The sequence below is a fragment of the Aquarana catesbeiana genome, linkage group LG01, assembly GCF_042186555.1.
Source record: "Aquarana catesbeiana isolate 2022-GZ linkage group LG01, ASM4218655v1, whole genome shotgun sequence".
Lineage (NCBI taxonomy): Eukaryota > Metazoa > Chordata > Amphibia > Anura > Ranidae > Aquarana > Aquarana catesbeiana.
The window spans coordinates 85142588-85160050 of NC_133324.1; the positions used below are offsets into that span (position 1 = coordinate 85142588).

Consider the following 17463-nt stretch of genomic DNA (forward strand, 5'->3'; position numbering starts at 1 on the left):
TGTTCTAACTGCGGGGGATGGGAGGGACTATAGGAGATGACAGATCGTGGTTCCCAGCTCGTAGGAACTCTGTCTCTCCTCTCCTCACAGAACTGGGATGTGCGTGTTTACACACACACACCCACGTCCCTGTTCTGCATCTTGTGCCCGCGATCGCTCGTGGGCGGTGGTCATCGCGACCGCCGGTCGTGAGCATTGGCACCCCCGCTGTGCAGTGGGCGCGCGCCTGCTATCCAGCTTAAAAAGGCACCGATGTATATCTACGACAGCTCGCGGGATCATGCCGACCTGCTGCAGTATAATGACGCCGACTGGTCGGCAAGTGGTTAGGGAGTTCCTCTGGGACCCCTAAGTAGGGCTGGGGAAAAACTTGATCTAAATATTGAACTGAGTTGAGAGGTCAAATCGATTCGAAATGTAAGCGAAACGATTTTTTTAAATTTTTCACTGCGCCGGTCCTGAGGAGCTGCGGGCAGGAGTTTTTAGGCGAGGCCGCAGCTTCGGCCTAGTCCGCGAGGCCGGACGCTGCGGACTAGGCCGAAGCCGCGGCCTCGCCTAAAAATTCCTGCCGCAACTCCTCAGAAAAAAAAAAAAAAACTCGATTCGAATCATGAATCAAATTTTTTTTAAAGAAAATCTCAGATTTTTTTTTTTTTTCAGAAAATCTCCCAGCCCTACCCCTAAGTCACCAGAACTAGTGTCCCCAGTAGAAGATTTCCCCTTTATTACTTTTCTGGGGACAACCAAAAATTTGGGATTTTCTTTTACTTGCAGTGATAATGGAAAATATGACAAATAGAGAGGGTGAATCTCCCCAACAGGGGCACAGACAGCAATAAAAACTGACAGGTGTTCTAATCCCTCTCCACTCCATCCAAAACTAAAAACACTCCTTTTTGCCTTTAGTTATACTTTAATACATTTAAACACGACTGTCAAATAAAGCCATCAATTGTTCCTCTACCAGTGTGGGGCATCATACAGTGCAGTGTATGACATGTATTCTGCTCATACCAATAGAAGGAGTGTAGAATCTTCGTGTGATCCAACTTTCTGGTTCCTGTTGGGGGAAGGTGTGTACAAACTGTCTGGCAGCACTTGTCTCATTTTTAGCAACATCCTCCAAGTGAAAAGCTTGTTCCAGAATAATGCGCCACTGAACCTGAGTCCGGTGATGTCTCTGGACTGCGTAGATCGCCTTCAAGAAATCAAGACAAGAGATGTAAGCGGAGACAACAATATCATCATCATCAAGGTAAGCTAGGCTGTTATTTCTCCACTGAATTCAAATGTGTGTATAAGCAAACTTTCTTTTTTAACATTTTGGATAGAGTAGAGAGGGGAAAAAATCTCCCTGCCTGTCTGGTTGGGGCAATTTGCCATCACTACCTATCCCACAGAGGCTACAGGAAGTGAGATATAATCTGTGTAAAATGCAGGAATGCCCATCTCAGACACTGGAACATGTGTCTCGTTAAGGCTGCTTTTACACTGGGGCAGACTTCTGGTAAAATTGGTGAGCCAATCACACAAGCAGGTAGGGCTGGGAGATTTTCCAAAAAAAAAAAAAAAAAAAAAAAATCAGATTTTCTTAAAAAAAAAAAAACTCGATTCACGATTCGAACCGAGTTTTTTTTTTTTTTTTGGACACCGCGCCGGTCCTGAAGAGCTGCGGGCAGGAATTTTTAGGCGAGGCTTCGGCCTAGTCCACGTCCGAAGCTGCGGCCTCGCCTAAAAACTCCTGCCCGCATCTCCTCAGGACCTGCGCGGTGTCAGTGCCGGTACTGGGGAGTTGCGGGCAGGAGTTTTAAGGCGAGGCCGCGGCTTCGGCCTCGCCTAGAAGCTCCTGCCTGCAGCTCTTCAGGACCAGCACGGTGAAAAAAAAAAAAAATCTAAAAAAAAAAAATCGATTTGCTTAAATTTTTAATCGATTTGACCTCTCAACTCGATTCATGATTTAAAATCGATTTTTTTCCCCAGCCCTACAAGCAGGATATTATGTTTCTGGGGTGGTCTGTACACATTCTGTGTACAGAACTCCTCCAGGTAGCCATATTGCATCGCATTTTCAGAAAATTACAGCAGCTGCAGACTGAAAAAGGGAAGGCCATTTACTTTCAATTATAATATGACTTGTGTTTCATTTGTATATGCTATATTATTTTTTATTTGCTATTTTTTTTTCCCCACAAAAGTGGAGTTACCCTTTAAAAATGCGTACTAAAAACACATTTATCCCACATTTACAAGGGACCGAAAACGCCTGAATACGTTTAAAAAAAATAAAATAAATAAATAAACTGATGTACTTGAGTGTAAGGTGATTGAGCCCAAAAGTGCGAACAGGGACATTATGGAAGAATAGGATTGTGCATGTTGAATGTATTCAAGCATGGGGAAAAACACTCAATGTGAATGGGGGCTTAGGATTTCCCCTCGGTTTCTCACTGGCAAACAGGATAAAAAAAAGGTGAATCTTCCCAGTGGGGAATAATAAAAACCTAAAAAAGGAAAAAAAAAAAAAAAAAAAAAAAAAAAAAAAAAAGAAAGGTTTGGGCTATACAAACACTTTAATAAAATCCTATCTTCCCCCTTTCCCACTGAGGCCCATTAGTCGGAGTTACCTGTTTGTGAAGTTTTACTAGGGTTTTCTCACTGGGATAGGTAATATTCTTTTCTTCAAAGTCCTCATAATCATCCATATTCCTTCCCATTTTCTCCTGGTACTCGGTGGGACACTAAGAAAGAAATCACATATATAATTCCAGCCATCCTAGGATTAGTCCCCACAATGACAGTGGCACCGGGGACTAGAAGCTACAATTCAGTGTCTCTAAATAAGCAAGCAGGACTGTGCTGTTCTGTATAGTCTATGATGGGATTTGACTCGTTTACCATATATTGATAACATGGCACACCTGATCAGATCTAATGAAATCGGAATCAATGATTATTCATTTACCTTCCTTAGGATTGTGTCAACACACTTGCGCAGGGGATGATTGTATTTGATGCATTCATTCACTTTACGGACTTCCTGTAGAGAAACCACAACATATTTTATATTTATTTCAGGTACTTCTATAGCGCCATCAATTTAAGCAGCACTTTACATATATATTGCACATCAACACCAGTCCCTGCCCTCAAGGAGTTTACAATCTAAGGTCCCTAACTCACATACAGTGCTTTAAGAAAGTATTCATACCCCTTGATAATTTCCACATTTTGTCATGTTACAACCAAAAATATAAACGTATTTTACTGGGATTTTATGTGATGGACCAACACAAACTGGCACATAATTGTGAAGTGGAAGGAAAATGATAAATGGATTTCCATTTTTTTTTTACAAATAAATATGTGAAAAGTGTGGCGTGCATTTGTTTTCAGCCCCCTTTACTCTGATACCCCTAACTAAAATCTAGTGGAACCAATTTCCTTCAGAAGTCACCTAATTAGTAAATAGAGTCCACCTGTGTGTGATGTAATCTCAATATAAATACAGCTGTACTGTGAAGCCCTCAGAGGTTTGCTAGAGAACCTTAGTGAACAAACAGCATCATGAAGGCCAAGGAACACACCAGACAGGTCAGAGATAAAGTTGGAGAAGTTTAAAACACTTCCCATTCTGGCCAATTCTGGCACTTCCCTCCTATATGTAAAAATCATAATTTTTTTTTTTCTAGAAAAATTATTCAGAACCCCCCAAACATTATGTATATTTTTTTAGCAGTGACCCTAGAGAATAAAATGGTGGCCGTTGCAACTTTTTACGTTACACGGTATTTGCGCAGCAATTTTTCAAACGTGTTTTTTTGAGAAAAGAAAAAAACTGTTTCATGAAAAAAAAAAAAAAAATATAAAAAAAAGTAGTTAGCCCAATTTTTTGTATAATGTTTAAGATGATGTTACGCCGAGTAAATAGATACCAAACATGTCACGCTTTAAAATTGTGCACACTCGTGGAATGGCGCCAAACTTTGGTACTTAATCTCTATAGGCAACACTTTCAAATGTTTTACAGGTTACCGGTTTAGAGTTACAGAGGACTTGGACTAGAATGGTTACTCCCGCTCTAATGTCCGTGGCGATACCTCACATGTGTGGTTTAAACGCCGCTTACATATGTGGGTGCAATGTATGTATGCGTTTGCTTCTCTGTGCGAGCATGTGGGGACGGGGGCGCTTTAAACAAACCATTTTTAATTTTTTTATTTTAATTTTTTTTTATTTTTACACTTTCTCTTTAAAAAATTTTTTTTATCACTTTTATTCCTATTACAAGGGATGTAAACATCCCTTGTAATAGGAATAGTGCGTGGCAGATCCTCTTTATGGAGAGATGTGGGGTCTATAAGACCCCACATCTCTCCTCCAGGAAGGAAACACCGGGATCAAAAGAAAAAATGAACGATTTCCAGCCGAGTCCCTGGCAATGTTTACTTCCGCCGGGCCGGACACGACGTCATAGAGATTGCCAGGGACCATCTGTCCCTTGAAATTTTCTATGCTCAACTTCCAGCGCCGGTGGATTCCTTCTCCGACTCGCCGATCGCATGGGCAAGCCAGTATTAGCACCAGATGTCCCCTCCCACCACTTGTAAGTACGATCAAGCGGCTGAACTGCCATTACGATTGTTCTTATGGTGCAGGGAATTGCATCATTCAGACATCCCCACTCAAAGTCCAGGATGTCATATGACGTACCTTGGGCGGGAAGTGGTTAAAGCAGGGTTAGGTTATAAAAAAATATCCCAAGCTTTGAACATGTCACGGAGCACTGTACAATCCATCATCTGAAAATGGAAAGAGTATGGCACAACTGCAAACCTACCAAGACATGGCTATCCACCTAAACCGACATGCCCGGCAAGGAGAGCATTAATCAGAGAAGCAGCCAAGTGACCCATGGTAACTCTGGAGGAGCTGCAGAGATCCACAACTCAGGTGGGAGAATCTGTCCACAGGACAACTATTAGTCGTGCACTCCACAAATCTGGCCTTTATGAAAGAGTGGCAAGAAGAAAGCCATTGTTGAAAAAAAGAGCCATAAGAAGTCCCGTTTTTAGTTTGCGAGAAGCCATGTGGGGGACACAGAAAACATGTGGAAGAAGGTGCTCTGGTCAGACGAGACCAAAATTAAACTTTTTGGCCTAAAAGCAAAACGCTATGTGTGGCAGAAAACTAACACTGCACATAACCCTGAACACACCATCACTGTGAAACATGGTGGTGGCAGCATCATGTTGTGGGGATGCTTTTCTTCAGCAGGAACAGGGAAGTTGGTCAGAGTTAATGAGAAGATGTATGGAGCCAAATACAGGGCAATCTTAGAAGAAAACCTGTTGGAGTCTGCAAAAGACTTGAGACTGGGGCGGAGGTTCACCTTCCATCAGGACAACGACCCTAAACATACAGCCAGAGCTACAATGGAATGGTTTAGATCAAAGCATATTCATGTGTTAGAATGGCCCAGTCAAAGTCCAGACCTAAATCCAATTGAGAATCTGTGGCAAGACTTGAAAATTGCTGTTCACAGACACTCTCCATCCAATCTGAGAGAGATTGAGCTATTTTGCAAAGAAGAATGGGCAAAAATGTCACTCTCTAGATGTGCAAAGCTGGTAGAGACATCCCCAAAAAGACTTACAGCTGTAATTGCAGTGAAAGGTGGTTCTAGAAAGTATTGACTCAGGGGGGCTGATTACAAATGTACCCCACACTTTTCACATATTTTTTTATAAAAATTTGTAAAACCATTTATCATTTTCCTTCCACTTCACAATTATGTGCCACTTTGTGTTGGTCTATCACATAAAATCCCAATAAAATACATTTACGTTTTTTGTTGTAACATGACAAAATGTGGAAAAATTCAAGGGGTGTGAATACTTTTTCAAGGTACTGTACATATACTAGGGCTAATTTAGTCAGGACCCAATTACTTTACCAGCATGTCTTTGGAGTGTGGGAGGAAACCCACACAGGCACAGTGAGAACATACAAATTCCAGGCAGGTGGTGTCATTCCATCATTGGGTATACTTTGTGCCTTGGCAACCAGAAGGCTTACAGTGTTACTAAACCCACAATAGTACAAATCAGTCTGTATATGCAATAAAAGCATGATTGTTATACTCACTGTGCAAGCGAATGTGTTAATCCTCTGCATTGTGTAAAAAGGCTGTTTGATCCTGTCTTCTCTGATCCTCCCCTTCTTTTACCGTTCCCAATCCATCTCCTGATAGTACAAAGCCTTGGAGGCACCTTTTTGGGCACAGCCTCCAGTTTGACATACATCTGTCCTAATGCCTTAAAGTGTACTTTCCTACTTACCCTCTGTTTCAGTATTGCTGTCTCTGTAAGACTCCTTTGTATTTAACACTTCAAAAAATGTTGGCTTTGTCCCCTGCTGTGGTTCCCTTCAACCCATACATGACTACAGGACTAAAGCCCCATACACAAAAGTCAAATGTTGGGAGACATCATCTGGTTAAAAAAAAAAAAAAAGAAAAAAAAAACGTACAACATTTGGCCCATGTGTATGCTAGCCGGTCTGACAGCTGACAGAAGCCAGCCATTCAGGTGTGGAAAACCCAACAGCCATTGGCTGAGTGCTGATTGGAGAGTTCTGGCACTGGGGGGGGGGGGTTTGCCCCCCCTGTCAGAACACAAAAGCTCAGCGGGGGAGATCGCTGTACCAACGTTGGATCGTTAGTACAGCATCACTGACCGAAACTGACAATTTTCTTTCGTTCAACCCGAAAAAAACATTTAAAAAATCAGTAATATATGCTGAAGCCAAAAGGATGCTTGTGAAAGCTGCAGATATACGCCACCAGAGAGGACAGTAATGAAAGCTCTTCTATTGCAGGGACCTTTCATTGGAATTTTTTTTTAACCCCACGGGGTTGATTTAACCACTTCAGCCCCGGAAGGATTTACCCCCTTCCTGACCAGAGCACTTTTTACAATTTGGCACTGCGTCGCTTTAACTGCTAATTGCGCGGTCATGCAATGCTGTAACCAAACGAAATTTGCGTCCTTTTCTTCCCACAAATAGAGCTTTCTTTTGATGGTATTTGATCACCTCTGCCGTTTTTATTTTTTGCGCTATACACGGAAAAAGACCGAAAATTTTGAAAAAAAATGATATTTTCTACTTTTTGTTCTAAAAAAAATCCAATAAACTCAATTTTAGTCATACATTTAGGCCAAAATGTATTTGGCCACATGTCTTTGGTAAAAAAAATGTCAATAAGTGTATATTTATTGGTTTGCGCAAAAGTTATAGCGCCTACAATCTAGGGTACATTTTCTGGAATTTACACAGCCTTTAATTTATGACTGCCTATGTCGTTTCTTGAGGTGCTAAAATGGCAGGGCAGTACAAAACCCCCACAAATGACCCCATTTTGGAAAGTAGACACCCCAAGGAAATTGCTGAGAGGCATGTTGAGCCCATTGAATACTCATTTTTTTTGTCCCAAGTGATTGAATAATGACAAAAAAAAAAAAAAAAAATTACAAAAAGTTGTCACTAAATGATATATTGCTCACACAGGCCATGGGCATATGTGGAATTGCACCCCAAAATACATTTAGCTGCTTCTCCTGAGTATGGGGATACCACATGTGTGGGACTTTTTGGGAGCCTAGCCGCATACGGGGCCCCGAAAACCAATCACTGCCTTCAGGATTTCTAAGGGCGTACATTTTTGATTTTACTCCTCACTACCTATCACAGTTTTGAAGGCCATAAAATGCCCAGATGGCACAAACCCCCCCCAAATGACCCCATTTTGGAAAGTAGACACCCCAAGCTATTTGCTGAGAGGCATGTTGAGTCCATGGAATATTTTATATTTTGACACAAGTTGCGGGAAAGTGACAATTTATTATTTTTTTTTTTTTTTTTTTGCACAAAGTTGTCACTAAATGATATATTGCTCACACAGGTCATGGGCATATGTGGAATTGCACCCCAAAATACATTCTGCTGCTTCTCTTGAGTACGGGGATACCACATGTGTGGGACTTTTTAGGAGCCTAGCCGCGTACGGGACCCCGAAAACCAATCACCGCCTTCAGGATTTCTAAGGGTGTACATTTTTGATTTCACTCTTCACTGCCTATCACAGTTTCGGAGGTCATGGAATGCCCAGGTGGCACAAACCCCCCCCCAAATGACCCCATTTTGGAAAGTAGACACCCCAAGTAATTTGCTGAGAGGCATGGTGAGTATTTTGCAGCTCTCATTTGTTTTTGAAAATGAAGAAAGACAAAAAAAAAAATTTTTTTTTTCTTTTTTTAATTTTCAAAACTTTGTGACAAAAAGTGAGGTCTGCAAAATACTCACTATACCGCTCAGCAAATAGCTTTGGGTGTCTACTTTCCAAAATGGGGTCATTTGGGGGGGGTTTGTGCCACCTGGGCATTCCATGGCCTCCGAAACTGTGATAGGCAGTGAAGAGTGAAATCAAAAATTTACGCCCTTAGAAAGCCTGAAGGCGGTGCTTGGTTTTCGGGGTCCCATACGCGGCTAGGCTCCCAAAAAGTCTCACACATGTGGTATCCCCGTACTCAGGAGAAGCAACAGAATGTATTTTGGGGTGTAATTTCACATATTCCCATGGCATGTTTGAGCAATATATAATTTAGTGACAACTTTGTGCAAAAAAAAAAAAAAAAAAAAAATTTGTCTCTTTCCCGCAACTTGTGTCACAATATAAAATATTCCATGGACTCGACATGCCTCTCAGCAAATAGCTTGGGGTGTCTACTTTCCAAAATGGGGTCATTTGGGGGGGGTTTGAACTGTCCTGGCATTTTATGCACAACATTTAGAAGCTTATGTCACACATCACCCACTCTTCTAACCACTTGAAGACAAAGCCCTTTCTGACACTTTTTGATTACATGAAAAAATTATTTTTTTTTGCAAGAAAATTACTTTGAACCCCCACACATTATATATTTTTTTAAAGCAAATGCCCTACAGATTAAAATGGTGGGTGTTTAATTTTTTTTTTTTCACACAGTATTTGCGCAGCGATTTTTCAAACGCATTTTTTGGGGAAAAAACACACTTTTTTACATTTTAATGCACTAAAACACACTATATTGCCCAAATGTTTGATGAAATAAAAAAGATGATCTTAGGCCGAGTACATGGATACCAAACATGACATGCTTTACAATTGCGCACAAACGTGCAGTGGCAACAAAATAAATACATTTTTAAAAGCCTTTAAAAGCCTTTACAGGTTACCACTTTAGATTTACAGAGGAGGTCTACTGCTAAAATTACTGCCCTCGATCTGACCGTCGCGGTGATACCTCACATGCATGGTGCAATTGCTGTTTACATTTGACGCCAGACCGACGCTTGCGTTCGCCTTAACGCGAGAGCAGGGGGGACAGGGGTGCTTTTTTTTTTTTTTTTTTTTTTCTTTATTATTTTTTTGCTTTTTTATCTTATTTTAAAACTGTTCCTTTCATTTTTTTTTTTTTTTAATCATTTTTACTGTTATCTCAGGGAATGTAAATATCCCCTATGATAGCAATAGGTAGTGACAGGTACTCTTTTTGAAAAAATTGGGGTCTATTAGACCCTAGATTTCTCCTCTGCCCTCAAAGCATCTGACCACACCAAGATCGGTGTGATAAAATGCTTCCCCAATTTCCCAATGGCGCTATTTACATCCGGCGAAATCTAAGTCATAAAATGCTCGTAGCTTCCGGTTTCTTAGGCCATAGAGATGTTTGGAGCCACTCTGGTCTCTGATCAGCTCTATGGTCAGCTGGCTGAATCACCGGCTGCATTCTCAGGTTCCCCGTTGAGACAGGAGAGCCAGAGAAAAACACGGAAGACGATGGGGGGGGGCATTCTCTCCCACTGCTTGTAAAAGCAGTCTAGAGGCTAATTAGCCACTAGGAGTGCTTTTACATGAAAGCCGACCGCTGGCTGAAAAGAATGATACCAAGATGATACCTAAACCTGCAAGCATCATTCTGGTATAACCACTCAAAGTCGTGAATGCTGTACCTGAAGACAAAAAAATGGTTAACAAAAAAGCACAGTAAACGGTAAAGTATAAAAAATTGCATACCTGAAACGGTAAAGTATAAAGTATAAAAAATTGCAAACATGATAAAACATAACAACAATAAAACATTGCAGAATAGAATACAGTAAAAAAGAGCAGAACAATAGAGAGAATAGAGAGAGAGAGAATAGAGAGAGAACAATAAAAAGACAACTATTATTTTTTATTTTATATTTTTGTTTGTGTTTTTTTTTTTTTTTTTTTTTTTACACTTTTTTTGTAACTGTAACTTTTATAACTGTAACCGGTTCCAGGTTCGGGTCTCTCAAAATGCGATGGCATCTTGGGAGACCCTGTGAAAGTGTGTCCTAGTCTGTGCAATGCTGTACCCTACGCTAATACTCAGCTAGTGAATGGTAGCGTTCAAAACATTCACCAATGCAAAGACCAGGATTGTCAGGACAGGAGGGACAATAATAGCGGGTGTCACGCATATATCCGCGCTTGCTGCAGACACAACATCTTTTTTGGGGGGTTCGCTGGGTAGGGGTACTCGGGAGGACATAAAGAAAATGCCTCTCATGCAGCCGACTGCATTTGGTTGGGGATGTGAATGGGGGAAGTACGGGCGCTGCAGAAGTGGTGGGTTCCCAATTAGGATTGGCGAATGCAGCAGGAAGGGCATTATGGGCACGACGGGCCTGTGTTTGTCTTCTTGGTGGCAGCGGGACACTATTTGTGCTTGCCACCTCACCAGCTTGAACTGCACTTATGGGACTCGCCACGTCACCAAGTGTTACTGCAGCGCTGGTTTGACTACGACGGGGTGTACTAGGCCGCTGGTGCTTGCCAGTTCACCAAAACGCTACCAAAAAAACTGTTAACGATCGCAGGGATCAGGCCTGACTCTGCGAACGCTGCAGTTATGCGTTTAATGTTTTGTAAGTGACAGTGATCGATCGATACTGCACTTGGGTGGGCTGGGCTGGGCCGGGCGGAGGGGCAAAACGCAGGTGCTAGCAGGTATCTGGGCTGATCCCACTAACACTGCGTTTTTGGGAACCCTAAACTGCTGGGGATGCCAGTATAGATCTGATCGGATCAGATATTGATGCGTTCAGATACTATACCACTAAGGGAGGTGTACGGTGCGTGCGTGGGTGTTAGCGGTACTGGCGCTAACCTGACGCTGCCTGGGGCTGGTGCTTGCCAGTTCACCAAAACGCTACCAAAAAAACTGTTAGCGATCGCAGGGATCAGGCCTGACTCTGCGAACGCTGCAGTTATGCGTTTAGTGTTTTGTAAGTGACAGTGATCGATCGATACTGCACTTGGGTGGGCTGGGCCGAGCCAGGCGGAGGGGCAAAACGCAGGTGCTAGCAGGTATCTGGGCTGATCCCGCTAACACTGTGTTTTTGGGAACCCTAAACTGCTGGGGACGCTAGTATAGATCTGATTGGATCAGATATTGATCCGATCAGATACTATACCACTAAGGGAGGCGTATGCTGCGTGCGTGGGTGTTAGCAGTACTGGCGCTAATCTGACGCTGCCTGGGGCGACGCATATCACCGCCGGGCGATCAGGGGGCTAAATCTTTATTCGGTAATAAACGGCGGGTGCCCTGACACTATAAAAAATAAACAAACTAACCAGCGTCACCCGTAACGGTTATACAGTGATCAGTGGTGAAAGGGTTAACTAGGGGGCAATCAAGGGGTTAAAACATTTATTAGATAGTATATGGGGGTCCCTGACGCTATAAAACGCTGACGGCGAACCTAAATATTTACCTCACTAACTAGCGTCACCAGCGACACTAATACAGCGATCAGAAAAATGATCGCTTAGCGACACTGGTGACGGGGGGGTGATCAAGGGGTTAAAACTTTATTAGGGGGGGTTAGGGGGGTATCCTAGACCTAAAGGGGGCCTAACACTCACTGCCCTAACACTGTAACTGTCACAAACTGACACCAATACAGTAATCAGAAAAAAAAAAAAAAAAAACCTGCTTGGTGTCAGTTTGTGACAGGGGGGGGTGATTGGGGGGGGATCGGGGGGCGATCGGGGGGTTTTGTGTGCCTGGCATGTTCTACTGTGTGTGTGTGTGTTGTGCACTCACATTGCAGTCTTCTCTCCTCGGCCCGGAACGGAAAATACCGAGCCGAGGAGAGATGACATCATTTCCTCTGCCTCTGTGTACAATACAGAGGCAGGGAAATGATCCCATTGGCTGGGAGCGATCGCGAGGGGGGGGGCCACGAATGGATGGCCTCCCCCTCACCACCGATCGCCGGGGGAGATTTGCCGACCGCCGCAGGCACCGAGGGGGGGTCCGATCGGACCCCCCACCCGCGGGCAGGCAAGGACGTACCTGTAAGTCCTTTTGCCTGCCCGTGCCGCTCTGTCGACGTATATAGTCGTGCGGCGGTCGGCAAGTGGTTAAATGTGGGCACCTAAAAGTGTAAGCTGGGCTCACTGTATACATCTCAAGGTTTATCAACCTTTGCGACTGAAGTGTAACATCAAAAAAGGTGCACCTTACAAGGCTGCCATCCCAAACATGTTTACTACATAGATATTTACAGACCTGTAACAAGAATGTAGTATGGAGCTTCAATTTTTCATATTCCATTGGCTGCATGCATGTTCTGGGTTAGTGACTCATAATAAAAAGTTAAGAAACCTTTAATAAAAGTCAGCAATGGCAACTTCCATATATCTTTCCTCAAGGTTTTATTAAAGTTAAGGTCTTCTTTATGGATCCCCACTTTCTCCATAGTGGACATCCCATGGGTCAATAATTACCAGAGTACATCCTGAGTTCACCCATAAGAATAAACCAGGACCTTGTTGTTCGATCACAGACGCACAGTGACCATCTCAGGATTGGCACTGCATTTTACATTTTATACAGGGGGCCGCACCATAGGGGGAGGGGAACATAAAAAGGACAACCTAAAGCCAGCAATACATGGATCAAATTTCAGACAGTTCAACAGAGACTGGCCGAGATTCATTCCATGTATGGGCAGATAAGTTGTACAAAAGTCGATCCATCCTGTTGGCTTTTTACATGAGATTACTGCCAGCAGCTATAGCTGCTGTGTTCTGCTGCCTAATGAAAAGTGAAGTTTTCCTTTATGGCCCAACTCTAAGCATTGATCTTCTGCTAGTGGACCTTCAGGGTTAAGAGTAATGCCGCGTACACACGAACGGATTTTCCGTCAGAAAAAACTTGGATGGTTTTTCCGACGGAATTCCGCTCAAGTTTGCCTTGCATACACACGATCACACAAAAGTTCTCTGAACTTTCGACCGTCAAGAACGCGGTGACATACAACACTACGACGAGCTGAGAAAATGAAGTTCAATGCTTCCGAGCATGCGTCGAATTGTTTCCGAGCATGCGTAGGAATTTTGCGCGTCGGAATTTGTACAGATAATCGCATTTTCCGATAGGAACTTTTTCCGACCGAAAAATTGAGAACATGCTCTCAATCTTTTGCTGGCGGGAATTCCGCCAGCAAAAGTCCAATGGAGCATACACACAGTCGCATTTTCCGACCAAAAGCTCTCATCGGTCTTTTGCTGGCCGAATTTACGATCGTGTGTACGGGGCATAAGGATCTGTTAACTGGCATTTTCTGCCTAGCAGCACTAAGGTCGTCGGTTCACATCCCAACCACGCCACTACCTGAATGGTGTTTGCATGTTCTCCCTGTGCCTGTGTGGGTTTCCTCCGGGTACTCCAGTTTCCTCCCCCCTCCAAAGACATGCTGATAAGTTAACTGGCTCCTGTCTATTAGCCTTACTATGTGAATGTATAAATGTGAGTTAGAGACCTTAGATTGTAAGCTTCTTGAGGACAGGGACTGATGTGCCTGTATGTATACATATCTATATAGATCTATCTATCTATCTACACACACATTATATATATATATATATATATATATATATATATATATATATATATATATATATATATATATATATATATATATATATACACACACACATACATATACATACATATACACACACACACACACACACACACACACACACACACACACACACACCACACACATACACACATACACACACGTAAAGCACTGCCTAAATTCAAGGCGCTATAGAAGTACCTGTAATAAACAAACAAAAATTTGCATTTTCCAGGAAAATTCTAAATACAGAAGAACATATTGATCTGACCTCCATGACATCCTCCAGGTTCTCCTCAGCGTCAGCTTTCTCTGTCATAAGTTTGGCTGCTTTGAAATAAGTCTTCATTAGCAGATAGCCCTTCTTGGCCCCATTCCAGTGTGATCGGGGGAGTTCTACCAGGCCATACCCCATCAGCAAGACTAAGAGGAACAGACCCCATGTGTTGGCTGCCGCTATCCCAATGGTCTGCAGCTGGTACCTTAAAAAATAAAGAACTTCGGATTTTAGGTGGGATTTGTTACAAACAACAATGGATGGGGTGATAAAAGTACAACTTCAAGATAACAAGGAAAAATAGAAATAATTTTTTTCTAAAGATAGTACAACTGTGGTCATCCCTTATAGTAGAACTAAACACACCAATTTATGTTTTCCAAAACAGTTACATTCAAGGCCTGAATGATAACCGCCACAGTTACTGCTTATGTTAGTTCTCAGCTGAACTGTCATAGCTGATCACATGGACAGCACCATACCGACTGCAAATCAAAGACTAAGATGGCAGCTTCCTTGGCTGTAAAATGTTGGGAGGGTTTAGTTAATTTTTTTGTTTAATTTTATTGCCATCCACCCAATTTTTGTATGAACATGCTACACAGGATTGAGCCCTGGAACATGCTACACAGATTGAGCCCTGATTCACACTGATGCGGTACAATTTGGAGTGCCAGTGCAGTGCGATGTTTCGGCGCGATTTTTGCTCTCCAGATCCGATTCTCACATGCAATAGAGTTTAAATTTGCACTGCTCTGCTCTAAACTCGCACAGGACCCTTTTTTGAACCACACCAGAACCGCACCACATCTATGTGAACAGCCTTCATAAGAAGCAATGCTTTTTCACTTGACATGCAAATCTAATCGTTCTGGAATGCATGAGTAACCAGGACTTAAGGTGAAACAGAAAACTGGGAATAAAGGAATCTTATAATGTTGTCCTAAAACCTTTGACATTTTCATTACTTTCCACAGTTCATCCATTTACTGCAATAGCCACTCGATGCCACCGTGCTCTCACAAATATCCATTGTAATCCATTCACTTTTTGATAAATGTGTTAAAGCAGAACTCTAGGTAAAATTGAAAAAAAAAAAAGCAGCAATCAAGCTCTGAAGTGGTCAGTGTCATCCTCGACACCTTACTTAATGATTCACTGCTCTAGAATAAGCATAATAGTATGACTTTTTACATTTCATATTATAGGCATTTTAAAAGTGGCTGGTTAGGCAGTATGAAACGCATTAACATGTTATTTGCTGTACTCCAATATGTAGTAGAGCTGCACGACTCTGGATAAAATGAGAATCACAAATTTTTTTTTTTTTACTTAGAATAAAGATCACGATTCTCGGCGCAACATCATCTTTCACATTTTACAAAAAAAATGTGCTAACTTTACGGTTTCGTTCATTTTAAAATTAATTGAAGTGTATTTTTTCTCAAAAAATTGCGTTTGAAAGACCGCTGCGCAAATAGAGTGAGACATAAAATATTGCAATGACCGCCATTTTATTTTCTAGGGTCTCTGCTAAAAATTTATTGTGTGTGTGTGTGTGTGTGTGTGTGTGTGTGTGTGTGTGTGTGTGTGTGTGTGTGTGTATATATATATATATATATATATATATATATATATATATATATATATATATATATGTTTGGGGGTTCTAAGTAAGTTTCTAGCAAAAAAATACAGATTTTAACTTGAAAGCAACAAATGTCAGAAAAAGGCATCTTTAATTTTTTTTTTTTTTTTTTTTACAATCAGCTGTTAGCGGGGAAGCCGTTGACAGCTGATGAGTCATCGGTGGTTAAGGACACGGCGGCCGGCTTCCCGACCCGCTGCTTAGCAATCAGCATTGTCAAAAAACAACGTGGGGGTCCCCCGAACCCCCACGCAGTTTATGGACAAATCCCGGTCCGCTCCTTAGCAACCAGCTCAATGCGGTAAATTACCGTAATAAATAATGAGGTAATTATTGCTAAATTGAAGAAATACCGCATTCGGTATTTAACGGTAAATTCAACTTTCACAACCGATTTATCGCATGCAGTATTTTACCACATTTTGTTTGCCGTTATTTAACACTTAGTGAATCGACCTCTATGTCTTCTAAGACATGACCTCATTTGTAGACTGAAGATCTTTGATCTCTAAAAGAACCAAACGATACAATATTTCTTTTTATCTCTCAGCGCTGAGCAATGCTGTGATAAACTTTGCTGGCTGCTTTTGTTTTTTTGACAGCTGTGAGCAGAGAACGGCTCTGCACTTGTTACCTGAATTGTGGAAATGCAGGATTAAGATCGTGGGGGGGTTGAATCGGGATTTTGCTATTTTAACGGTTAATCGTGCAGCTCTATTATGTAGCCAGTAACGATTCACTTTTATGGATGACACCAAGTAGCCGGCTCTATTCTATCATTTGATATTAGGTAGTAAGGCCAGGATCAGTTTAACAGCCCCAGACTATGCACCCTTTCATATCAAATTAGAAATGGCACTGAGCAAATTTTTCTCTTCTCATGGATTTACTTTAAAGTGGACCTTTACTCAAAAACAACACTCTGCATCATTCTAATCCTCCCCCTCCCTGTTATACAATCGCAAGCCTTTTTTTTTTTTTTTTTTTGGCAAAGCAAGTACCTATTTTTTTGCTCATGCTCACTCCCACTTTCTCATTCTTTGCCTAGGATACTATTACAAAGTCCTTGGCTGTCTTCAGCCTCCTGGAATACCATATACATCCCAGGGGCTTCCAAACTTTCTCCCCACAGTCTGCCAATCTTGCACATGTGCAGTGGAATTTCAGCATGGGGCTGGCTGTGAGTGATCAGGAAGTGGCAGTTGGCTCCCAAATCCAAAATGGTGGCACAGAAGCAAAGAAACATTGCAAAGACGTCAGGTGCGAGGAAGACAGCGCTGGACTTCATAAGCCAGTAAGCTTATGTTTAATATCCCACAGGAACAGTACATGTACAGAGCATCCGGAAAGTATTCACAACGCTTCACTTTTTTCACATTTTGTTATGTTACAGACTTGTTCCATAATGGATTAAATTTATTCTTTTCCTCAAAATACCCCATAATGACAACGTGAAAGAAGTTTGTTTGAAATCTTTGCAAATTATTTAAAAAAAAAAAAATGAAAAAAATAAAATAAAATAAAATAACATGTACAT

At 41.9% G+C, this 17463-nt stretch overlaps 1 protein-coding gene across 2 annotated transcripts in view; it reads right to left on the reverse strand.

The window, feature by feature from the left end:
- LMBRD2 (LMBR1 domain containing 2) overlaps nt 1-17463 on the reverse strand; it is a 65453-nt gene that overhangs the window by 26998 nt on the left and 20992 nt on the right. For both annotated transcript variants that reach the window (XM_073621194.1, XM_073621185.1), the window contains 4 exons: nt 14273-14483; nt 2963-3037; nt 2625-2738; nt 1015-1198 (listed from right to left, as the gene is read on the reverse strand). In XM_073621194.1, the coding sequence (XP_073477295.1) occupies nt 1015-1198; nt 2625-2738; nt 2963-3037; nt 14273-14483 (584 nt within the window). The remainder of the gene's footprint in view (nt 1-1014; nt 1199-2624; nt 2739-2962; nt 3038-14272; nt 14484-17463) is intronic.